Genomic DNA, 26,262 nt, shown 5'->3' on the forward strand with positions numbered 1-26,262 from the left:
CCCTGTTTTAGTATTTTGTACAAAGAAGAGATAGATACAGATACTGAAAATGAATGGCTTTTTGAAAAGGTTCTAGAAAGTTTGAATTTTAGTATTTACTTAGAAAGTGTGCTTAATTGTTCCTGAAATATCTTAACACTTCCCAGACAGAGAGAGATTTCTGATATTGCCAGAAGGCAAGTTGAAATTTTGAATGCACAACAGCAGTCCAGGGAAAATGAGGTCAAGTCCCTCAGAATGCAACTGCTGGACTATCAGGTACGTGCAGCATTCGCTCTACTATGGAGAATCTGCATTTTTTCTTAATTCACATTAGATGATGTTAGTTTTAATCAGAAGATATACTAAGCAGAGGCTCCTATTCTTGTTAGTTGGAACCTGATTTAAAAAGCTTTCTAGTTTGAAATTCTAATTCATAATCCAGAAAAGCATTTAGATGTCTACACATGAATTGTGCTGCTGATCAAAGAATTGTTAGGAAATCGCTAATAGTAATTTTCTCTGTATATATAATGTAGCTTTTCACATATTGTCACATCTGTATTTTTTAAATTAAAAAAAAAAAGATGCATTATCTGATAAAGTATTATACTACATTTATTATTTGCATATGGAAGTTAGGGAAAAAAGTAATATTCTAACTATTAATGCAGTTAAGTTTAGATTTTAAGTTTATTTGATTCTAGATTTTTTCTTTTATAATTGTATTAAAGCAAAGTTAGGTTTTTATAGAATCTCATTTACCACACCCTTTTAAAACTTTAGTAATTTTTTACCACACCCTTTTAAAACTTTATTTAGTAATTTTTAAATTTCAGATTTACTAATTTTTACTAATTTTTAAATTTCAGATTTACTAATTTTTACTAATTTTTAAATTTCAAATTTTGACAAATTTCATTGGAAAAATCTGAAACTTAATACAACTATATATTTTCTAATTTTAGGCACAATCTGATGAAAAGGCACTAATTGCCAAGTTGCACCAATCTATTGTCTCTCTTCAAATTAGTGAGGCTACTGCTGTTGGTAAGTTGGAGTCAGTTACATCTAAGTTGAAGAAAGTGGAAGCCTACAATTTGCGCTTAGAGCAGAAACTTGACGAAAAGGAACAAGCTCTGTATTACGCTCGTTTTGAGGGGAGAAACAGAGCAAAACATCTACGCCAAACAATTCAATCTCTACGACGACAGTTTAGCGGAGCTTTACCCTTGGCACAACAGGAAAAGTTCTCTAAAATCATGATTCAACTACAAAATGACAAAATAAAGATAATGCAAGAAATGAAAAATTCTCAACAAGAACATAGAAATATGGAGAACAAAACATTGGAGTTGGAATTAAAGTTAAAGGGTCTAGAGGAGTTACTAAGCACTTTGAAGGATGCCAGGGGAGCCCAAAAGGTAAACGTTGATTTTAAATTCAGTATTTCCAAAACAGTCATATAATAAATTTAAGTTCTTAATACGTGTGATATGAAAAATGTTTGATATGCAGCCAAAATTCCAATTATAATTCATTAGTTTAGGTTTTATAAATTAGGAATTTTGGCTATTTGAATGTCTATTATTTATAAAAATAAAAGACGTTTCAAAGAAAAGATTTTAGTGAAAGTGTTCAAATTATATAACAGCAAGGAATTTTAAACACTCGAAAAGTTTATATATTTATATATGAATATAAGTATTTTTAACATTATAGTGATCATTAGTTGAGTCCTATTTCACAGTTTGTTTAAACATAAAATAATTTGTTAAAATTATAAGTAGTAGACTTGCATTTATTTTTGAATATTTGGGTTTTACCCTCATTTGGGAGGAATTAAATGAAAAATAATTACCTTGCAACTGAATGCTGTTTTCTAGGCTAGAAATATTTAGGATTTCCATTTTAAAAATAATAGCAATGTTCAGTGACATATTTACAGTAAGTGGTCCATAAATATATGAGAACCAACAAAAAAATGAAAGTGAATATTAATGATACTCATTCTAACATAATTTGAGATGTTTTAAGAGCCCACATGTTCTTAGAAATGTCTATGGAAAACCTAAATAAATTTCGATATGTGGCTCAACGAAGGATAATTTTATATATTACTTCATTATAGAGTACCCATTAATTTCAATTAAAATTATCATCAATGGAGAAATATTTATATAGCATTTACATTTATATATATACTTTGTAATTCTTAGGTTATCAATTGGCATATGAAAATAGAAGAACTTCGTCTACAAGAGCTTAAACTAAATCGAGAATTAGTTAAAGATAAAGAGGAAATAAAATATTTGAATAACATAATTTCTGAATATGAACATACAATTAGCAGCCTAGAGGAAGAAATTGTACAGCAGAACAAGGTTACATTTTTATATTTACTTTGCTTGTTTTTTGCTAAAATGCCAAGAACAGTGCATGAGTGACTGTTAATTTTCATATCTGAATGTAGCCCCCATTATTGACTTAGTAGATTATAAAATAATTTCTTATATTATTTATAACTATTCTAAAACTTTATTTAATCTTTGTAACAGTAGTCTTAAACTTAAGAGCATATATAAGCAAGTTTACTAAGTTAATTTTTATTTTGATATTGATTATTTAACTTTTTATAAGTTTCTACTGGCTCTCACTGATGGAGTAGAGGCAGCTTGGTATAGAATAAAGCATATGCTTTGAAGGGAGGTGAGATTAATCAAGCATGTGATTGTTGTCAGAAATTTTGTTATCTCTGCTTAGATTGTTCTTACCCTGAATGCCTGTGATGTTTATGCTTTCACTGCCTTCATGTCTTAACTCGATGTCTTCTTACTTAATAAGTGCAAAACTAAATACTAACTCAAGATTCCCTAAATTGGGATCACTTAATTTTTCATAGCACTTGTCACCATTTGACGTATTATGTAGATACTTGTTTATTGTTGACTGTTTCCTCCTCTCTAGAATGTAGCCTCCACCGTGACAGAGATGCTCTGTTTGCACTGCATAGACTAGTACTTAGCATAGACTGTGTGGCATTCAGTATGTTTAGAATAGATGGATGGATGAAAGGAAGGAGAGATTGAAATCGTTACTTTACACCTGTCTATCTCTGTGATCTTAGGCAAGTCGGTTCACTTCTCAAAGAGTTTGTATCCTTTTCCATAAAACGAAAATAATAGTGATCTCAAAGTATTATTTTGATAATTAAATAAGAACATATATGCAAAATGCCTGTTACATGCCTGGTGTCTTTTTGTATGTATCTGACACAGATTGTTTTTTTTTAGTTTCATGAAGAAAGACAAATGGCTTGGGATCAAAGAGAAGTTGAGCTAGAACGTCAATTAGACATTTTTGACCGTCAGCAAAATGAAATACTAAATGCGGCACAAAAGGTATTAATGATAATCCTGTGTGCTACTCTGTTTCATGGCCTAGAGTATTAACTGACAAATATTTTCTAAATAAGATGTAGTTATAATTAATGATTAAAATATAAGTGGTGTTTAATCTTGTATTTTATCATAAAGTTGTAAAATTTGATATTGTCATTCTCAGTGGTGCAATTGCTTTTTTAAAAAAATATGCCATTTCTTAATAGTTTGAAGAGGCTACAGGATCAATACCAGACCCTAGTTTGCCCCTCCCAAATCAACTTGAGATTGCACTGAGAAAAATTAAGGAGAACGTTCGAATAATTGTAGAAACAAGGGCAACTTGCAAATCACTAGAAGAGGTAATTAGAAGAATTTTCATTTTAATTAGTGTATTATAGGGTATATTTGTGGAATTTTTTAAATAGTGCTTGTTAATGAGGACAAAGCATAGAGTGATGAATCTCTCGTTTATTGCACTCTCTTCCTTTTCTTCTATAATGTTTCTAATAGCCAATAGTGAACAAGCAAATATGGCTAATTTGAATTCGCTGTTTATTTGTTACTATTTGTTACTTTTAGATATACTGATTAATAGGGGTAAGCATGAAAAGAAACAAAAAGCATTTAATTATAGCTTTATGAGCAATATACATGTTAATATTACCTTTCCCTGTATGATCTTTCCATTCTTATTTATTTCTGTGTTTTACTTTTGAAGTGCATATTGTATAATCTGTGAATCACTTTTTAGCTCATTCTTTTTTAAACTAGAAATTACTTATTTTAATCTAGATCTTGAATTTAATTAATTGGGAATCAAATCTGTCTTTGTTAAATTATTCAGAAAACAGAAACTAAATACGATTTTCATTATAGTTTCCATTGAAAAATATTAACTACAAATTGAAAAACAGTTTTTCAACTAATATTATATGCCAGTAATTGTTAGATTTGTCATTTATGTAAGTTGCCACTGGAATTACTTGATTTAAAATACCTTATGAAGAGTAAAAACTTTTGGATTTTTTCTAGGTTTTGTTTTAATAAATTATAGATTTTATAATAATGATTCATTGACTTGGGCCACTAAAATTTCAGTCTTTTACTCAACTGACTTTTATGGATTGGTTTTTTAGAGCTCTGATAGTCAATGGGCCAAAACAAAAGAAGTAATTTATTACATGTTCTTCCTACATGTAGCACCACCATACATTTCTAGTTCTAAACTACAAGGTCCAAGTTAAGTACATTAATTATTAATAAATTTCATTTTCATAACAATGAAGTTTCTAACACCTGTACTAATCTTATAAATAAACTATATGTACAAATAATTGTACTGTCACATAGAAGTAGTCAGGTTAACCTTTCTGGTGGCTGTTGTAAATATGTTGTGAAAATAAAGTAAAACTCCTTTTTTTTGCTAATAACCAATCTAACTAAAATTCAGATGAAGCATTTTAAAGGAAGTGCTTTAATTTATTGTGATTTAATCATTGCAGAAGCTAAAAGAAAAAGAATCTGCTTTAAAGTTAGCAGAGCAGAATATTCTGTCAAGAGACAAAGTAATCAATGAACTGAGGCTTCGACTCCCTGCTACCGCAGAAAGAGAAAAGCTTATAGCTGAGCTAGGCAGAAAAGAAGTGGAACCAAAATCTCATCACATGTTGAAAATTGCTCATCAAACCATTGCAAACATGCAAGCAAGGTTAAATCAAAAGGAACAAGTGTTAAAGAAGTATCAACATCTTCTAGAAAAAGCCAGAGAGGTATTTTATTATGTTATGCCATTTTACCTATGATTTTTTTACTCACATGCCAAATATTATTCTCCCCTCAAGTGGTAGTTCATTTCTTACTTTCCAGTGATTCTATTTAGGAATCGTTCCTTTGATGTGATTGGATTACAAGTCTGTCAGTAAAACCGGCAGTTTGTGTATGTGCATCTTTCTCTTATAAACTGACTAAGCCAGGGATAGCTGTTATGGCAAAACCAACGGGTTTCGAAAAATATTAATTGAGTTTATAGGTAAGGATTGAGGCAATAATTTATGATGAACTGTGTCATACTGGTAATCAGTGGAAATCAGATTAGTTAGAAGTTTGGGGAGAAAAATGATCTAACATTTAAAAAATTTTCTAGAAACAAATGAAAAGATAATAGATACAGATATTATTCTAATATTAAGAATCAATTGTTATCTGAAGCTGGGTTGTCAGTTTAACATGTGCTAAGGGAGATATATACTGGTCTAAATATATACATACAAATGTTTCTTCTCCGTCTCATAGGGATTTTTAGAAGATTAAAGATAATAAAATATTTAAGATCTTCTAAATTTATTCAAATCACAATTTAAGATACAGTTTTTATTTTCTGTAAAACAGGAGCAAAGAGAAATTGTTAGGAAACATGAGGAAGACCTTCATATTCTTCATCATAAATTAGAACTACAGGCTGATAGTTCACTTGATAAATTCAAGCAAACAGCTTGGGTAAGCTTCTAAGAACTTAGTTCAATTCCTTATCAATATTTGGGACCACATAATTTAAGATTCAGCTCACTCTCCTCTTTTATTTTGGAGTAAAGCCATCCCACCTTTTTGCTGCCAAAATAAGAGTGACACTTCTGGTCACTCTTCTCCCTAGACCCACATTCTTCAGAGGCTCATCACTGCCCATACTCATATTTATACTCCTTAGCCATACAGAGTCTTCCATGAACCTACCTGTCTTTCTTTTCAGATTCTACTCATTGTAAATTTACCTGTGTCTAACTGCTTTCCGTCTTTTGAATTCACCTGATAATGCCTCCTTTGATCATTCTGCTCTGTTTGTGTGGCATGACTTGCCTTTCTGTATTGTGCAGCCTTCTCATTTTTGATCCTTACCTCATTAATTCAATCAGCGTGTATTCACCCTCCAGTCTAATACATGCAGATACTCTGCTAGAAACTGGAATACAAAGCACAAGGTTTCTATTTTCTATCTTTTTTTTTTTTTTCCAATAGGAATGAGCTTGAATCCTTTCTTCGTTAAGGCTTTATTGCCTGTTAAATCATTAAATTTTAGACTGAATATTATATTTTGATCATTTGAGAAACCAAATTAAAATTGTAGAAGTATGGCATTGAATTACACATGCCCATTGCTAATATATTTATATTTCATAGGATTTAATAAAACAGTCACCCACTCCAGTTCCTACCAACAAGCATTTCATTCGTCTGGCTGAGATGGAACAGACAGTAGCAGAACAAGATGACTCTCTCTCCTCACTTATGGTAAAACTAAAGAAAGTGTCACAAGATTTAGAGAGACAAAGAGAAATCAATGAATTAAAAGTCAAAGAATTTGAAAATATCAAACTACGGTGAGTCTTAGAAATGTATTATAAAAATAGGCAAATGGTAATAATGGTACAATGAAGATATTAATACAACATAAGCATTTGCTGTGCCAGGCACTGTTCTAAGATCTTTACACATATTATCTTATTTTTATTTTCAGCACTACCTATGACATATATTGTTATTTTTCCCATTTTTCAGATGGGAAACTTACTCAGGAATGCTCAATAACATGCGTAGGAAGAGATGGGAAAAACAAAATTTGTAATGTCAGTCTGACACGAAAGCTAATCCAGATTCTTCTCTAGAATCTTGTTTTTTAACCTCTGAGCTTCAGTTTCATCATCCTTAAACTAGAAGCTATACCTTCACTCTCTCAGGGTAGTTACACAGAGGCCAAAAAGAACCACATATAAATGCAGTTTGAAACTTGTAAAATAACATAAATATAAAATTTTATTAGTTGTATGCCTCTAATAGTGTCTGGCACATAATACAGACTTAAGAAATGTTTGCTGAATGAAAAAGTCATTTTCTGTATTAATTATAGTGACAGTGGCATGTTCCTTTTTTTTCATTTTTATTTTTATGAAGTCTTTTGTACATAGATCATAAATACATTTATGCCAATTTCAGCGTGTTGATTATTTGTACAAATTGCAGTGCTTACATCATACTAATCAATACAGCCTTCACCTCATTTACCCAGTTATAACATTAGGACATTTGTGTTCTACACATGATAGATCCAACTTGTACTTGCAATGTGCTCCATAGTTGTGGTCCCCCTACTGTCCTTCCCACCCACTCCCCATCCCTCTCCTTCCTCTTCCCTCCTTCATCTTAGGCTACAGTTGTGTTTCATTTTTTATATGCAAGTGTGAGTTATTATAAATTGGTTTCACAGTAGTACTGAGTACATTGGATACTTTTTTTCCCATTCCTGAGATACTTTACTAAGAAGAATATTTTCCAGCTCCATCCATGTAAACATAAAAGAGGTAATGCTGTATAGTATTCCATGGTATACATATACCACAATTTATTAATCCATTCATGGGTCGATGGGCACTTGAGCTTCCTCCATGACTTGGCTATTATGAATTGAGCTGCAGTGAACAATCTGGTGCAAATATCTTTATTGCCAAATGAATTTTGATCCTTTGGATATACACCTAGAAGAGGAATTGCAGGATCAAATGGCAGGTCCCTGAGAGTTCTCCAAATTTCCTTCCAAAATGAACGTACTAGCTTGCATTCCCACCAACAGTGCAGAAGTGTTCCCTTTTCTCCACATCTACGCCAATATCTCTTGTCTTGGGATTTTGTGATGTGGGCTACTCTTACTGGAGTTAGATGGTATCTCAGAGAGGTTTTGGTTTGCATTTCTCTGATGAGCATTTTTTCATGTGTCTGTAGACTATGCGCCTGTCTTCTTCAGAGAAGCTTCTGTTCATGTCTCTTGCCCACAATGAAATGGTATCAGTTGTTTTTTGCTTAGTAATAAGTTTGAGTTCTCTGTGGATTCTGGTTATTAGATCTTTGTTGGTGGTATAACTTGCAAAAATCCTCTCCCATTCTGTTTGCTTTACTTAGTGTGTTCCTGGCAGTGCAGAAGCTTTTTAATTTGATCAGATCCCAGTAATGTATTTTTGATGTTGCTTCAATTGCCTGGGGTGTCTTCCTCAAGAAGTATTCTCCCAGGCCAATTTTTTCAAGCGTTTCCCCTGCACTCTTTCTGAGAATATTTATAGTTTAATGTTGTAAGTTTAAGTCCTTTAACCTGTGAGAGTCCATTTTTGTTAGAGGAGAAAGGTGTGGCTCCAATTTCAGTCTTCTACAAGTTGCCAGCCAATTCGTCCAACACCATTTATTGAATAGGGAATCTTTCCCCCAATTTATATTTTTAATAGGCTTATCAAAAATGAAATGACAATAAGTGTCTGGGTTCACCTCTTGGTCTTCAGTTCTGTTCCATACATCCACCTCTCTATTTTTGTGTCAGTACCATGCTGTTTTGATCACTATTGATTTATAATATAGTCTAAAGTCTGAATGCGTGATTCCTCCTGATTTGTTTTTATTTCTGAGTAATGTCTTGGCTATTTTTGGTTTTTTTTCTGTTTCCATATAAAACGAAGTAATAATTTTCCCAGGTCTTTAAAGTATGACAGAGGTGCTTTAATAGGGATCGTGTTAAATGTGTAAATTGCTTTAGGAGTATAGACATTTTAACAATGTTGATTCTTCCCAGCCATGAGCATGGTATATTTTTCCATTTGTTAACATCTTCAGCTATTTCTTTTCTCAGAGTTTCATAGTTCTCTTTATAGAGATCTTTCACGTCCTTAGTTAGATACACTCCCACATATTTCATCTTCTTTGGCACTATTGTAAAGGGAATAGAATCCTTGATTGTTTTTTCCCCTTGACTATTGTTGGTGTATATAAAGGCTACAGATTTATGAGTGTTAATTTTGTATCCTGAGACGTTACTATATTCCTTGATCACTTCTAGGAGTTTTGTAGTTGACTCCCTGCAGTTTTCCAGAAATATAATCATATCGTCTGTGAAGAGTGACAGTTTGATCTCCTCTGGTCCTATTTGGATCCCCTTGATTGCCTTCTCTTGTCTGATTGCGATGGGTAAGACTTCCATTACAATGTTAAAAAGCAGTGGAGACCGTGGGCATCCTTGCCTGGTTCCTGATCAGGGTGGAAATGATTTCAATTTTACTCCATTCACTATGAATGGCTGTGGGTTTGCTGTAGATGGCCTCTATCAGTTTAAGAAATGTTCCATCTCTACCTATTTTCTTAAGTGTTCTGATCAAGAAAGAGTGCTGGATATTGTCAAAAGCTTTTTCTGCATCATGTGGTCTTGTTTTTTAATTCATTTATGTGATGTATTATATTTATGGATTTACGTATATTGAACCATCCGTGGGACCCTGGGATGAAACCACCTGATTGTGGTGTATAATTTGTTTGATGTTTTGTTGGGTTCTGTTTGCTAGGATCTTATTGAATATTTTGGCATCAGTATTCATTAGAGATATTGGTCTATAATTTTCTTTTCTTGTTGGGTCTTTCCCTGGTTTGGGTATCAGGGTGATATTTGCTTCATAGAATGTGTTGGGAAGTATTCCTTCTTTTTCTATGTTTTGGAAAAGATTAAGTAATATAGGTACTAGTTCCTCTTTAAAGGTTTGGTAGAATTCTGATGTGAAGCCATCTGTTCCTGGGCATTTCTTTTGGGGGATATTTCTTATAGTTGATGCTAGTTCAGTGCTTGTTATAGGCTTGTTCAACATTTCCATTTCTTTCTGGCTAAGTCTAGGAGGGTGGCATGTTTCCAGGTATTGATCTATTTCCTTCAGATTTTCATACTTCTGAGAGTAGAGTTTTATGTAGTATTCATTAAGGATTTGTTGAATTTCTGAGGAGTCCGTTGTTATTTGGCCTTTATCATTTCTGATTGATGAAATTAGGGATTTTACTCTTCTACTTCTGGTTAGGTTAGCCAACGACTGATCTATTTTATTGACCTTTTCAAAAAACCAACTCTTTGGTTGATCTGTTGTGTGATTCTTTTGTTTTCAATTTCATTTAGTTCTGCTCTAATTTTAGTTATTTCTTTTCTTCTGCTGGGTTTAGGTTTGGAAAGTTCTTCCTTTTCCAGTTGCTTGAGATGTCCCATTAAGTTATTGACTTCCTCTCTTTCCATTCTCTTGAGGAAGGCTTGCAACACTATAAATTTTCCTCTTAGGACTGCCTTTACTTTATCCCAGAGGTTCTGATAGTTTGTTTCTTCATTATTGTTTTGTTCCAGAAATTTGGTAATTTCCTTCTTAATCTCGTCTGTGACCCAGAGATTGTTCAGCATGAGGTTATTTAGTTTCTATGTTTTTATATGCATGTGGAGATTCCTCTTGTTACTGAGTTCAACTTTTATTCCATGGTGGTCCTAGAAAATACAAGGAATGATTTCAATTCTTTTAAATTTGCTGAGGTTAGACTTAGTGACTTAAGATATGATCAATTTTGGAGGATGATCTATGGGTTGATGAGAAGAATGTGTATTCGGTTTTGTTAGGATGAAATGTTCTATAGATGTCTATTGACCCGGCCTGCGGGTCAGTCGACAGGGATACCTGGAGGAGGGGGTAAGAATGGGAAGGGGCAAGAGGCGCGAAGAATGGAGACAAGACAGGAGTCTGATCAAGTCTCCTTTATTACAGTGTTCTTTCAGGGTATATAAGGGTAGGTGAAAGAGGAGGTTTGCGTCACTAGGTATCCAAGCAACCTGGCCGCAGCAGAAAATTCCCAGCGGCAAGTTTCCAAGTTTCGCTCATATGATTTACAAGAAGAGGCCTAGCGTTTGCAGGGAAATAGAAACTTAAGTCTGTTAGTATAGGAAATGGCACTTGGCCTACAAAATGGATGCTGTGGTGTCAGCCCTCCACAGGTCCTCCTTTTTTATAATATTTTTGAATGTACATTTTACTCTTAAAGTTTTGCCAGCTCTCGACCGAGAGGGCAGGGTAACTGTGTCTGTCTTAGGTTGGGACTGCCTTACATTCTCAGCTGATCCTCCTTACCCATCATGGGATACACGGTAGTTATCTGACCGGGTTCCTGTTTTAGGTTGGTAGGATAAGCAAAGTCTGAGATGAGGGTCCTCGTTACCCGTCATTGACTAGCCAGTCCCCTAAGCGGTCATGGTTTTATATGTTCATCTTCCATAGCCAGTCTGTGATAATGAACCTGGAGGGGCTGCATTTTAATAGCATCAATTTGTTGTTTTATAGGGGCCATGACTTTGTTAAAAAGAAAAGGTCCTAATGACAGTAATATTAGTAAGCCAAGGAGGGGCCCTAAAAATGGAAGGAGATAAGGTAGAAAGCCATTTAGCCTGTTCCAAAATGGGTTGTCCATAATGTTCTTCTTCTTTCCTCTAGATTATCTTGTAATTTTTTTATTTGTCTCGAACAATTCCTGACTTATTTGCATAAAAGCAGCATTTTTCCTGTAATGCTAAGCAGATGCCTCCTTGGTTAGCCGTTAGAAGATCTAAACCTCTTCTATTCTGTAGTACTACTTCAGCTAAGGAATCTAATTGATCTTGAAGATCTGTAACTGTGCCTTATAGGGCTTGTATATCTTCTGCCATAAGTTGAGATAGTTCAGTATGTTTATGTACAGCAATGCCCATACCGGCGGTACCAGTGGCCATGCCAGCAGTGATTCTCAGAGTGGCCAAGAGGGGGAGAAATTGGATAGCCCTTCTAGAATGGCCAGATATATAATTGAAGGATGGTATAGGTAAAGATTCATTTCCATTGACTATATCTATATCGGGTAACAGGAGGGCGATAGTACATAATCCTGTCCAATTAGTGGGCAGAACGGTATATGCCAAGTTATTGTCACAAACAAATACCGTGTCATTGGGAGCACATGGGGAATAAGTATTATTGATGATGTCAGTGCAATTGGTCAAAGACAGTATGCCAATATCAATAGCATAACTGTCGTTTCTATAAGGGGAGACAATACAGGGTGCTTCAGAAAAAACAGGTTGTACTGGTGAAGGCATAATGGGCATGCAGTTATTAGATAATAATTCAATGGAATTAACATTGATAGCAATAGGCATAGGTTGTCCTAAATGAAGGCATAACCAGTAATTTTGAGCCAAGGAAGGGTTGGATTGATTAAGTAACCTATGTGTGATGTCTAGCATTTTCAGGGTTTGGGGGTCTAGACTCGCATCCCTATTTTTGGGTAAAGCTATTGGATGGTAATTAGGTTTAGCAGACATGTGGTTTACAGTGTTTTCCAGTTGCTTCTGGACTATTCTCTGTCTCACCTGATCTTGGGGTCCACCTCCATCAGAGACGTGCACAGGTGGAGTCTTATTCCAGCAAACTGTTTTTCCTACTGTATCGGGACAGCCAGATTGGACATATTTATTTGAGGTCCCCCAGACCTAAGGGGCTGTGTCCCACTCGCCTCCAAATGTCTCTGAAAAATGTCTGGTCAAGATTGCTGTAAAATAGGTATTATTATCTGTACCAGTGCATAGTTGAACCTGCTCATAACAGGTATTATGTACAGATGGATGAAATTCTATACAAGGGCATGGTCCAGGCTTGTTATTAGAGGTGGGGATAGTTTTAGCCTTTTTGCTACAGACCCATGCCTGTGCTCCACGAACACCTTGTCTCATTACTAAGTATGCTGTCTTATCACCACAATCTGCATTTTGGAGAAGGATTGTCTCACCGTCCCAGGTGCCACCACGGCACTCGCAAGGAGTACCAGTTAATTTTTGTAAGAGTGCCCGAGCCTCTTGGGGACTACCGAAACCACCTTCATTTTTTCGTATCATGAGAGAGATCCCCAGCAGTAGCCACGTCCAGGTGCTCATAGTTACCTGCAAAGAAAAGGAAAGAAAGCCTTCTCAGGGGGGTCTCTTGCTCCCTGGATTTAGAGGTGATGATGTTATCTACTTGTTTGATCAATCGTTCAGGTAACCATCATGCTGCTTCCATCTCCTGTGAATATATGCATACGGCACCTCTATCCCAAATTAGAACCAGATCGGGGCTGTGCCATTTATTATCTAATGGGTCTTTCCACAAGGCAGTAGCAAAATCCCGTTTAGTATCTGGGTGCCAGAAGTGGTCTGCTGCAGACTGGCCGCCTTGGTTCAGTGTGAAAAATTTTAAAATGAGTAATGAATGGGATAAGAGATTTCTTGGGGACCCCTTAACAGGATACCATTCCCCCTTCTTTATTTTTTCTAGAGTGTTTTTAAGGGCTATGTGGGCACATTCTACTATGCCTTGTTCTTCTGGGTTATGTGGTATTCCAGTGATGTGTTTGATATTGAGGTGTTTACTGAAGGTGTTAAATGCATGTCCTGTGTATCCTGGACCATTATCAGTTTTAATTTGTTTAGGGGTGCCTAGTACAGCCATGGTGGCTAGTACATGGGCAATGACATGTTTGCCGGCCTCCCCTGACTGGCCAGTGGCATGAATAAATTCACTGAAGTTATCTATGGTCACATGAATATACTTGAGTTTCTCAAATTCAGGTAGGTGAGTAATATCCATTTGCCAGATGGCATTGAGTATAAGACCTCGAGGATTTACTCCTAGATGGGGAGTAGGGAGTAGAATTACACAAGAAGGGCATTGCTTTACGATGTGGCGGGCTTGTTCTCGGGTAATTTGAAACATGAGTCTAAGGGTGTGAGCGTTTAGATGATGTAATTGGTGAGCAGCGGAGGCTAATGCGATCCGATCAGGCTCTGTGGTGGTTTGGGCAGTACAGACTAAGTGAGTGGCTCTGTCTGTTCTGCGGTTATCATCAGTTAGGGGGCCAGGTAAATTGGAGTGAGCCCTAAGTTGTCCAATGAAAAAGGGGAGGGTCCTTTGGTGTATAAGATTTTGGAGTTGTAAGAAAAAGGTAGCGGTTTCTGATACATGCCTGATTTGTGCTGCTGTCTCTAATAAGGGAACTGAATGAGCTAAATAAGCACTATCAGTATAAATATTTAAAGCTCGATTGGGGAATGCGGAGAAAACTGCGATAACTGCTTGAAGTTCTACAATTTGTGCAGAATTTGATTTTACCTGAAATTGTACAATCTCTGTATTAAAGGTGTAAGCTGCATGACCAGAAGAGGAGCCATCTGTGAAAATTAATAAGGCATTGGGCAATGGGGTGTTGGAGGTTCTTGTGGGAAATACAAAGTCATGTGTACTAATGAATTGTAATAATTTATTGGGTGGATAACGATTGTCAAGTTACATGAATAAGAAGCACAAGCAATAGGCCAATGTTCTGTAGTTTGAAATAATCAATTAATTTGTGTCTGAGAATAAGGCTGTATAATGATATCTGGTTCTTTACCAAAGTATTTTTTACTATTTTCCCTTCCTATAATGATGATATCCACAACAGCTTGATAATAGGGGTAAATAACCTTCGTGGGAGAAGCAGGTAAGTGGATCCACATTATAGGGGCACTTTGCCAGAATACTGCTGTGGGTGTAAGAGAAGTTTTACAAATGATGTAGCTCAGGGGCTGAGTGTATCTATGGCTGTAACAAATTGTGAATGAATAGCTTGTTGTACTAATGCTAAAGCCTTGACGGCCTTCTTCTGTTAATGTTCTAGGGGAATTGAAGTTGCTATCGCCTTGTAAAATAGCAAATAAAAGTTTTAAATCCCCTGTGGTTAGTTTCAAGTAAGGTCTAAGCCAGTTTATATCCCCTAAGAGCTTTTGAAAATCATTTAGTGTTTTTAATTTGTCCAATCTGAGGGCAGCTTGAGTATTAGTAATTCTGGGTTCAGTTAGGTGGAAACCAAGGTAAAGGTAGGGATCTATTTTTTTTTTTTTTTTTTTTGTCGAGACAGAGTCTCACTTTATGGCCCTTGGTAGAGTGCCGTGGCCTCACACAGCTCACAGCAACCTCCAACTCCTGGGCTTAAGTGATTCTCTTGCCTCAGCCTCCGGAGTAGCTGGGACTACAGGCACCCGCCACAATGCCCAGCTATTTTTTGGTTGCAGTTTGGCCGGGGCCGGGTTTGAACACGTCACCCTTGGTATATGGGCCGGCTCCTTACTGACTGAGCCACAGGCGCCGCCCTAAGGTAGGGATCTTTTAGCTGAACTTTTCTGGGGCTATTTGAAGTCCCTGGTTTGTGAGGGAGGATGATAAGTCACTGTAACATAGTAAAACCTGCTGAGCATTCTGTCCAGCGACAAGAAATCATCCATATAATGAATGATGTACATGGAGTTCCAGCGAAGCCTAGTTTCCTGAATAGTTGCTGCAACAAATTTTTGGCATAAGGTGGGGCTGTTGGCCATGCCCTGTGGTAAAACTTTCCATTGGAATCTTTTCATAGGTTCCTTGAAGTTGATAGAGGGGAGACTGAATGCAAATCTTTTTTGATCTAATTCATGGAGTGGTATAGTGAAAAAACAGTCTTTAAGATCAATGATAATTTTATAGTAACCAAGAGGGATGGCCACAGGAGTGGGCAATCCTGGTTGCAATGCCCCCATGAGGACCATGGTGGAGTTTACAGCTCTCAAATCTTGTAATAGTCTCCATCGCCCTGATTTCTTTTTTATGACAAAGATTGGAGTGTTCCATGGGGAGTTGCTTTCCTCTATATCCCCAGCTTCTAGTTGTTCCTGCACTAACTGCTGAGCGGCCTCTAATTTTTCTTTTGAGAGGGGCCATTGATCAACCCATACAGGTTCGTCACTTTTCCAAGTGATTCTATCTGCATGGCATGCAGGAATGTCAATAGCCCTTAAGATAAATTTTCTAGTCCTTTTTTGTCTGTTTTTCTGGTAATTTGTAGAGGGCTGGGAATTCCCGATTCCTCTTTTTCTAATCCTTTTCCTGGTCAAAAACCCTGGGCAAGCATTTGCGCTGTCACTACATCATTAGGACTACACATTATGAGTCCCATTTGGGACAAGAGATCTCGTCCCCAAAGGTTGACAGGGAGGCCAGGTATGACAAAAGGCTGTATGGTTTCCTGACTGCCATCTTTATCTTTCCAAGTAAGTATCTTGGTGCTTTTCTCAGGGTTTTGGCTTTGACCGATTTCCTATTAAATGAGTTAAGGTTGGGGAAAAGGGCCACTGGCTGGGCCATAGTTCTTTGTTAATTATAGTGACATCAGCCCTAGTGTCCACAAGGCCATGAAATTCCTTGCCATCCAGGCTTAGAGTGAGCACTGGTTTTTGAGCCCAGTAAACATTGGAGGAACCAAAGCCTCCCGCACCTCGGTGCTTTATTTTAATCTTATTATTAGTTGACAAGAAGGGTAATAGTAATAATTGGGCTATTCTTTGGCCATAGGGTACGGTGGAGATATTTCAGGGGGAAGCATCCATTAATTTAATTTCCCCCTCATAATCATTGTCAATTACACCTGGGAAAATTTGGAGTCCTTGGACGGCACTGCTGCTGCGTCCAATAATTAGCCCAAAGGTGTTTGGGGGTAGAGGACCAAACACACCTGTGGATAAAATTTTCACTCCCATTTCAGGGGTTAGTACTGTGTGGGAGGTGGAACAGAGGTTCAATCCTGCGCTTCCTGGGGTGGCTCTGCAGAGGTCTGAAACGGATTGCTGCTGGCTGGAACAAAGCTGACTGCCCCATAAACTTGTTTGGGTTTCAGAGCCTGGGGCTGGCCCCTCTCTCCGTTTCCCTGCTGAGAGGGGAGGGGATTTCCTTGATTGTCTGTTTTAGATTTACACTCACTGGCCCAATGACAGCCCCTATGACATTTGGGGCATAGGCCTGGAGGCTGGGGCCTCTTTGGATTAAGTGACCTCTCTTTTTTACAGTCTTTGGCAAAATGCCCTGGTTCTCCACAATTAAAACACCAACCCTTAGCTTTTTGAGCTAGGAAATCTTTAACAGTATAGCCCTGTAAAGCCGCGGCCATCGCCAAGCCTTGCTGGTATGTGGTGCCAATGTCAGAGCAAAGGCGAATATATCCCAATAGATCTGTTTTTTTTTTTTTTTGTAAGGTCGGATAGCTGCCTGGCATGCCGCATTGGCATTTTCATAAGCCAGTTGTTTGACAAAGTCCATTCCAGCTTCTGCATTACCAAAAAGCCTGCCTGCAGCTGTCAAAAGTCTGTGGACAAGCTCTGAAAACGGCTCATCAGGGCCCTGCTTTACTGTGGTGAAAGAAGAGCTAAAATCCCCTTTCACTGGGAGTTTTCTCCAAGCCCTGGTTCCCGCGGCTTGAATTTGCGCATATAGACCCGGATCATATTGCATTTGAGCGTCTGTACTAGCAAAATGCCCCTCACCAAGAAGCATATCATAAGTCCAGCCATTTCCTGCCTGAACATTTCTTTTAGCAGTGTCTTTGCAAAATTCAGCATATTCAGATTTCCATAATAGGTAATCTCCCCCGGATAAGGCAGCCCTGGCTAGGGTATATTAGTCGCCAGGGGTGAGCCATTTCTCTGCTTCTGATTCTAGTATAGCTAGTGTATAGGGAGCAGTGGCTCCATATTGGGTCACTGCTGTTTTTAATTCCTTAACCACCTGAAAATCAAATCCACTGTGATGTCTCCATGCTTGACCCTGATTGTCCGTGGTCTCTGTGACCGGGAATGCCTCTTTTCTCTCCTGGTTAACAGGGGGCCTCCTCATGACTACACCCCTAACGGGAGATTGGGATATGGGGCCAGTGAATTCTTGTTCTCGAGGCCTCTGCTCCTTGTGGTCCAATTTGCCTGTTTTAAGCTTTTCTAATTCACTGATTAGCTCCTGATGTTCCCTCTCAAGTTTTATTTGTTCTTGTAAATGTGCAATTTTGTTCTCTAGATCCCTTTTTGGGTCTATAGTGGCCATTGCCATGGGCGGCGCGGAGGGCACTGCGCTATACGAGGGAGGCCGTTTTCCAAGTGTGGGCCAATCTGGATTATAATACTTGGCCGTCTCCTTCTCTAACTCATTCCATTCCGCATCTGAAAGCTTATCATCAGGGTGTATTTTGAAAACTTTCAAGTCTGGGTAGAACCTTCGATTTGGCTCCGGGACTTTGACCTTAGGCTGTTTTACTTTCGGTTTGTTCTCCAGCTTAACTTTCGGCCGGACAGCAGGAGCCTTTTGTTTCTCTCTGTTTGGTTCCTCATCACTCTCTAGTGAGATAAGATCTTCTTGCTCATTAAGCTGACAGCTAGGAGGAGTGCCCCCAGCAGTCCCGAGATCCTGGGACAGATCTTGGGATTTAATATCTTTTTCTTTGTGGTGAAGTAACAGTTCTTCTCCCTTTTTTATGACATCCACAACCACGGGACAAACACCGCGACAACTAATAATATCAGTTATGAGATTCCAGTAGGAGAAAGCAGTGACTGGTATTTTTTCAGGTCCAAATGTCTGATAAAAATCATTTAGAGCATCACCTACTCTTTTCCATCTTTTCTCGTCTATGGTTCCTTCTTGAGGAAACCAAGGACAGACTTCTTTTAAGAAGTCAAAAAATTGAAATAGCTGTTTAATTTTGACCTTTACTCCTCGCGTCTTGAGTGCATCTCTTAACTGTTCCACAAATAACTCATGCTGACTGACTTCTTGTCCCATGATTACTACTACTCACTGAGATCCTCGTTCCAACTCAGCAGGCTACCGTGTGGTCAGGTCCCAGTGTTTCTCGAGCTGGCCAGCTCCAGTAGCTTCTTCACCGTTTTCCCTCGTATCCAGGTCCCTGTGCAGGCGCCACATGACCTGGCCCGCAGGTCAGTCGACAGAGATACCTGGAGGAGGGGGTGAGAATGGGAAGGGGCAAGAGGCATTAAGAATGGAGACAAGACAGGAGTCTGATCAAGTCTCCTTTATTACAGTGTTTTTTCAGGGTATATAAGGGTAGGTGAAAGAGGAAGTTTGCGTCACCGGGTATCCAAGCAACCCGGCTGCAGCGGAAAATTCCCAACGGCAAGTTTCCAAGTTTCGCTCATATGATTTACAAGAAGAGGCCTAGCGTTTGCAGGGAAATAGAAACTTAAGTCTGTTAGTATAGGAAATGGCACTTGGCCTACAAAATGGATGCTGTGGTGTCAGCCCTCCACAGTCTATTAGATGCCAATGTTGAAAGGTTAAGTTTAATTCTAAAATTTCTTTGTTTAGCTTCTTTTTTGAGGATCTATCCAACACTGTCAGAGGACTGTTAAAGTCTCCATCAGTTATGGTGCTGGGGGAAATCACGTTGCTCATGTCAGAGTTTCTTTTATAAATTGAGGCGCATTCTGGTTGGGTGCATAAATGTTGATAATTGAAATCTCATCATGTTGAGTGTTTCCCTTAACAAATAAGAAGTGACCATCATTGTCTTTTCTTACTTTGGTTTAAAGCCTATTGTATCTGTGAATAAAATTGCAGTGCCTGCTTTTTTCTGATTTCCATTTGCCTGGATTATAGATGATCATCCCTTCACCCTGAGTCTTTGTTTATCTTTTAAGGTAAGATGAGATTCTTGAATTCAGCAGATGTCTGGCCTGATTTTTTTGTATCCAGTCAGCCAACCTGTGTCTCTTTAGAGGGCAATTTAAGCCATTCACATTTATTGAGAGTAATGATAAACCAGACAGAGTTTTTGGTATCGAGTTTTTTGGAAGTCCAGTGGACATTTGTAATCCTTTCGCCACTATGGAAGTTAGAATTTGATCAAAAATTTCTTAGTGATTTTACTTTGGTGGTGGAGGATTGTGTTGTTCATTATGGAGGATAGGTCTGAGAATATCCTGAAGAGCCGGTTTAGTTATGGCAAATTTCTTACATGTGAATGTCATTAAAGTATTTAATTTCTCCATCATAGATGAAACTCAGTTTAGCTGGGTACAGGATCCTGGGTGAAAGTTATTTTGCTTAAGGAGATTAAAGGTCGATGACCACCCTCTTCTAGCTTGAAAGGTTTCAGTGGAGAGATCTGCAGTCATTCTAATGTTCTTCCCTTTGTATGTAATGGTTTTCTTACGTGTTACAGCTTGAAGAATTTTCTCCTTCATATTTTTAGTGAAATTAATTATAATGTGTCTATGAGAATTTTTATTTGGGATGAGTCGTGTCCATATTCTAAAGCTGTCTGCTATCTGAATTTCAGAATCTCTGGGCATGTCTGGAAAATTCTCTTTAATTATTTCATGAAGCAAAACATCTGTATCATTCGCAGCAAGCTCATCACTTTCAGGTATTCCTATAAGGTGAATATTAGACCTCTTTGAATTATCCCAGAGCTCTCTGAGAGAATGATCTGTTTTTGTTCTCTACTTTTTTTCCTCTTTGAGTGCTTGGGAGCATTCAAAAGCTTTGTCTTCAGTATTGGAGATCCTTTCTTCTAACTGCTCCATTCTGTTACTGAGGGATTCTACTGTATTTTTTTACATCTTTGAGGGCTGCAAATTCTTGCTTTAATGTGTCAAAATCTTTGGTCATTTTGTCTTTAAATTCATTGAATTCTTGAGATATCTTTTGAATATCTGCTTTAAATTCTAATTTCATCATTTCCTCCATGTTGTTGATCTTATTTGCTATCCAAACTCTGAAATCGATTTCTGACATCTCAGCCATTTGTTTGTGAGTAGGATCTTGTGCTGTGTCTGCTTTATCATTTCTTGGGGAAGTTGATCTACTCTGATTGTTCATGTTGCCAGAGTTTTTTCCACTGATTCCACCTTATGATTGTTTTTCACTGTTGGCTAGGTGGTCTGGTAAGGTGAGATTGCTTTGGGGTTTCCTGGAGTTGTGGTTAACCCGCCCTTTGTTAAGGATCTGGGACTGATGACTGCAGCTTTTTCCTCTTTAGCTTTGCAAAGGACCCATACAGTATTACAGTCTGAGGCTGGGGAAACCTGCTTGGTGTGGTGGGCTTAGGTGACTCAGTCTCGTATTCAACTGGTTCTTGTCCGATCCTGGTGGATTAATGACTCTGGTGAAGTCTTAGCCGTGAAGAAATACAAGCAATTAAGAAGCCCCACCTCCCCAGACAACACCCTTCCTGTTACTACACAGCCAGGGTATCAACCGAGAGGGTCCTTGGGTGATTGTCCCAAGTTAGGGGTTCCGAACCAATTGACTCAGTCAGTACAAACTCTCAGGTGGGAGAGTTTGAAAGGTCTCCAGCAGCTAGATAGCAGAGGTCTACTGGCTGCTCAGATTTGGCTCTCTCCGGTGCTCTTCGGAGTTGGAAAGGCCCACCTGGTAGCACAGTAGGACCAGGGGGCTGAGTCTCTTTCTCCACTTTGTTCCTTTTTCATGCCCAATCATTGGTGACCCTGTAGGGCTGCAGTCCTGCTCTTTCCAATAATGTGAAGTGCCAGGGCTTAGCGCCTGTCAGAGTTAAAGGAAGGTCAATACCCCTGAGGCCCGGCTACTGCTCTCAGCTACCAGCCAGCTGGGGGAGCTGAGGCGTGCCTGCCTCTGGTGTTCAATAGCCACTGGCAAGTATTCCATTTGGGCTCAGTCTAATCCTGGGGGTACCAGGCCAGCAAATGCTTATCTTCCTCAGCCACCGCGCCTTTGCCCCTGTCACTCTGTAGCACCAATATCCCTATAGAGTGAGTTCTGGTTTCCTCTGGCAGTGCACAAAGCTGGGAGAGTGTTTCTCCAAGATTAGACCCTGGTGTGATTACTCTATTGTTGGTGGATCTTTGTGGGAAGTTCCCCTGCACAGCTCTTCTGCCACTGTCAAAGCCAGAGAATTCTGGCTGTAGGAGCAGTTCCAGAATGTGCTCCACACGGATCTGGCAGCAGCGGTAAGCTGTACACGATTCTGGCAGTGTCCAGCGCCCTGTGACTTCAGCAAGAACACTTCTCCACTGGCGATTCTGGATAGGCGGGACACGGTGCTTGGCTGCAGCGGGTCTCCAGGCTGAGCAGGCGGGCACGGCGCAGAGGCAGGGAAGGCACGGGGGGCAGAGATTGGGACCCACGGTGCGGCTTGGAGACAAGGAGGGTGGGGGAAGGGTTTGGGTGCAGGGCTCCAGGTTAGTCCGGGTGGAAGGCTCGGCTCTCCGTCAGGCAAGCTGGGAGGGGGAGGCACTGCTCATGAGTCTCCTCCTTCAGTCTCTGCAGGGGTTAGGTATCTGGTTTATCTGGTGATGGGGGAAGGGTGGACTGGAAGTTCAGAATGGTGGGGAAAATGTTAGTTCAATTTTTTTCTGCCTGATAAGAGAATGTTCAGAGTCACCTCAGGGTCCCTCTGGAGGAAGTAGTCGCCGCTTCCTACTGTTCACACCCGTGGGTTGAGACAAGAGATCCTCAGTTCACTGCTCGCCTGTAGAAAACCCACAGGTGCAAATGAAGAGTGAAAGGAAAAGGAAAAAAGAACCTGCAGCTTTCTTGGGGGAGGGGTCGGGTACTTTTCCTTTCGGTTGAGTTTTGTACCTGAAGATTGTTGTCTTGCAGTCGCAGCTTGCCTCAGCAGGGGTGACCTGCAGTTATCTGACTTCTCTCTTGCCTGGGCTCCCTGTCTTCAGTTTAATTGGATATTTTCTGGACGTTATCCTTCTCTCTGGACAGGAGCTTCTGTCGGAGGCTGTTTCTAGTTGGCTATCTTGCCCCTCCCCCTCGACAGTGGCACGTTCACAGCATTTCCTGTATTAGAGATTCTAAACATTGTTCAACCAATTTATAACAACATAGATGTTAAACCTAAAATAAGTAATAGTTATGTAGATTATAATCATCATAGAATTATCTCTCAAAGTCTCAATTTTCTGAAATGAAAAATGAGAAAACTTATTCCAACTCTGAAGCACCTGTTAGACCCTTTGATTCATTGCTCACTTATCCGAGATGCCTCTGCTGAAATTAACAATATTTTTGCTTTTTAAGGAGCTGCCACTTTTAAGAAATTATGCTCCAAAAGAGAATTAGCAACAGCATATGGTATATTTTCAATCTGTTTTGCTTACTATATTAAATGTTATACAAAATGTTATTTTTGGTAGAGTAAGTTTATGTCATGTTTTGGGTAAGAAATTACTTGTGCTTTTGCATCTAATGCCTGTGTATAAAAATAATAATCATCTTATAAAATACCTTTTACATGTGACTTTTTTGCCACATGAAGTCATTATTTTGTACCTTACTGTCATTTTAGCCTGAATTATATGCGTGTTCTCTGTATTCACATTTGTTTGCATATTTTAATGTATCTTAGATATTATATATTTCTGTGATATTTTTAGTAAAACTGGATATTTTCACAATTTGATGATTATTTAAAGATAGATTTAAGTTTTGCTAAAAGGATCATATCCAAAAGGGTTTAACATTTGTCCATGTCTTAACACAATCTCCCTCTCATTAGTCAGAGTTTAATAATTTAATCTTAATACAGATGTGTTGTCTTTCTCCACAGTGAACTGAATATAATTCATTTTGTCTGACTTATTAATGTTGAATGAGCAGTGGGATTAATTGAATTAACTAAGTATATTGATAGTATCCATTTCCATGTATGTACCTATAGATATAATACTCATAAATTTGAACTATAAACGTTAATATGTATGATTTCTGTGAAAGTTTATATTTTGTACTTGTAATATGTTAATTTAGGGTGTGCTTCTCAAATATGGGAATTAATTCTGCCCCCCCTTCCTCTTCTGGGAGACATGGCAATTTCTGTAGACATTTTGACTCTTCTGGCTAGCAAGTACTACTGGCATCTAGTGTGTCCTGCAAAGCACAGAACACAAGACAGCATCTCCAGTAATAAAGAATGGTTTAGTCAGAAATGTTGATAGTGCCCTGGTTGGGAAACAATGATACGGAGGAAGCAGTCACATCTTTTAGGAGCCATTGAACATGCTGTTGTATTCATTCTCAACACACTGTTTGACTAGAACCACAAAGTAACTTTTTGAGATTGATGTCAAAACTATTAGGCAGAAATGAGAAGAAAAATTTCTATTTTATATTAAGTTTGAGGGTAGTTAAATGGAATAAACAATTGTTCTTTTGGATTTGCGTGTCTGTATCAATATTTACATTATAAGGATACTTACGACTGCACATTTGCTCTTTGTGAAATTTGTATCAGTTAAGGTATTACAGAACCACTAACATCTGTATGTATGTGTGTTTTATATATAAATAAATATATATATATTTTTACATCAGGCTCCAACAAAACCATGCAGATGAAATGAAAAAAGTAAAAGCGGAAGTAGAAGATTTAAGGTGTCTTCTCGCCCAGTCACAGAAAGAGTCACAGAGTTTAAAATCTGAACTTCAGGCTCAAAAAGAAGCAAATTCCAGGGCTCCAACAACTACCATGAGAAATCTAGTAGATCGGCTGAAGAGCCAATTGGCCTTGAAAGAGAAACAACAGAAAGTAAGAAACAACAGAATACTATCAACATTTAGGGAAAACGTGATATTTTTATTTTTATAAGCAATATTGATAGATTACTTTTAGAGATTTATAAATGTATAACAGATGGTAGTATAAATCTCTTGTAATAAAAAATATGAGCTTTGTCTTATGCTGTTAAACAGTTTCAAATCAATTCTTTTAAATAGCATTATTAAATGCTATTTTTCACAGTAAAAGTAATCTGTTTTATCTTCATATGTTGTCATCCATCTGATTTGTGGATCATCTCTAATAAACAAGAGGAAATCTTAATTATTTTATTTCTATTTTCACTGAGATTTTATGCTACTGCGGCTATTTTGACCAGTTGAACAATTTCAAACAATTTGAGGAATTGAGAAAGATATGATGAGGACAGATTAAAGAAGATGGAAACAGGGATGGTTTAGGGGGAAGGAATGGGTCAGTGGATTACCTGATTTATTAGGGGTTTTCTTCATCTTAGTTTTGATATACTCAAATCGATTTAGAAGGTGCTGCTATTTTTTTATACTAGCTCATGAAATTTATTGGTCAATTTTGAGACTTTTCTAGGGTGTAACTTACCTTGTTTACATACAATTAATTTCACATGGAAGGATATACTAAATGATCAATTTAAATATCTAACCTTGGATATTTGAAAATAAAACGTGTATGATTTTTGTAGCACAGATTTCTTAGTTTGAGTTTTTAAAATCACTGAAGATTTTCAGCTCTTACATTCAATTTGGAAAGAATTGCGTATAATTACTAAAGAAAATTTATTTGAAAAAGTTGGGTTAATTTGTGAATTATGTTTGATTAAACACATACCATTTTAGGAAAATAGCAGAAAGTAAAAAGCTTGTTTTTTTATATTATGTATTCCTCATGTAAAATTTCAATTTTTCTTACATTTATATCTGATATAATTTTAAGGCACTAAGTCGAGCACTTTTGGAACTCCGGGCAGAAATGACAGCAGCAGCTGAGGAACGTATTATTTCTGCAACTTCTCAGAAAGAAGCACATCTCAACATTCAACAAATCGTTGACCGACATACTAAAGAGCTAAAGGTGAACATCAACACATGCATTAATGTAACAAAGTTTGTGATAATTCCTATGACAGGAGAATTGGCATTTCTAATGAATTATTAGTAGACAGATAGACTTACATACACACTTTTTTGCACAGTAACTATCTTCAAGGTCCTCATGTACTGATTATCCTCTTGGGGATTAGGAAGGGTGGGACATTATGAGTTAATAAATTCTAAGAAAAATTTTACTTAGGATTTTTATTTATATACTTTTACCACAGCAGTTTTAGGTTCAGAGCAAAATTAAGAGGAAGGTACAGAGATTTCCCATATATACTCTGCCCCACACGTGCATAGCTTCTTCCATTATCAGTATCCCCAACCAGAGTGGTACATGTGATACAATTTATGAGCCTGTACTGACATATAATAATCACCCAAAGTCCAAGTTTACATTACGTTTAGTTTTTGGTGTTGTGTATTTTGTGGGTTTAGATAAATGTGTAATGATATGTGTTCATCATTATATAATAGTATCATACAGAGTATTTTTACTACCCAAAAGATACTCTGAGCTCTTTCTGTTCCTTCTTTTCTAC

General features: G+C 37.8%; 2 protein-coding genes across 9 annotated transcripts in view; one reads left to right on the forward strand and one right to left on the reverse strand.

Moving 5' to 3' along the window:
- CEP290 (centrosomal protein 290) overlaps positions 1-26,262 on the forward strand; it is a 108,021-nt gene that overhangs the window by 54,438 nt on the left and 27,321 nt on the right. For all 7 annotated transcript variants that reach the window (XM_053583689.1, XM_053583686.1, XM_053583687.1 and 4 more), the window contains 10 exons: positions 147-258; positions 948-1,403; positions 2,199-2,363; positions 3,273-3,380; positions 3,587-3,721; positions 4,865-5,131; positions 5,751-5,858; positions 6,537-6,736; positions 24,404-24,617; positions 25,560-25,697. In XM_053583689.1, coding sequence (XP_053439664.1) covers positions 147-258; positions 948-1,403; positions 2,199-2,363; positions 3,273-3,380; positions 3,587-3,721; positions 4,865-5,131; positions 5,751-5,858; positions 6,537-6,736; positions 24,404-24,617; positions 25,560-25,697 — 1,903 coding nt within the window. The remainder of the gene's footprint in view (positions 1-146; positions 259-947; positions 1,404-2,198; positions 2,364-3,272; positions 3,381-3,586; positions 3,722-4,864; positions 5,132-5,750; positions 5,859-6,536; positions 6,737-24,403; positions 24,618-25,559; positions 25,698-26,262) is intronic.
- LOC128581213 (endogenous retrovirus group K member 10 Gag polyprotein-like) lies at positions 7,274-18,942 on the reverse strand. 2 transcript variants are annotated; one of them, XR_008378779.1, is made up of 3 exons: positions 18,879-18,942; positions 13,002-13,152; positions 7,281-10,680 (listed from the first exon to the last, which is right to left on the reverse strand). XR_008378779.1 is itself a non-coding variant. In XM_053583696.1 (2 exons), exon 1 carries the CDS (start codon positions 18,860-18,862, stop codon positions 17,711-17,713), a length of 1,152 nt encoding a protein of 383 aa, XP_053439671.1. In that variant the 5' UTR covers positions 18,863-18,872; the 3' UTR covers positions 7,274-10,680; positions 13,002-17,710. The 2 variants fall into 2 exon arrangements, 1 of the variants encoding a protein (XP_053439671.1); XM_053583696.1 differs by lacking the exon at positions 18,879-18,942 and having other exon boundaries at positions 7,274-10,680; positions 13,002-18,872.

The sequence above is a fragment of the Nycticebus coucang genome, chromosome 3 (assembly GCF_027406575.1).
Source record: "Nycticebus coucang isolate mNycCou1 chromosome 3, mNycCou1.pri, whole genome shotgun sequence".
Taxonomy (NCBI): Eukaryota; Metazoa; Chordata; class Mammalia; order Primates; family Lorisidae; genus Nycticebus; species Nycticebus coucang.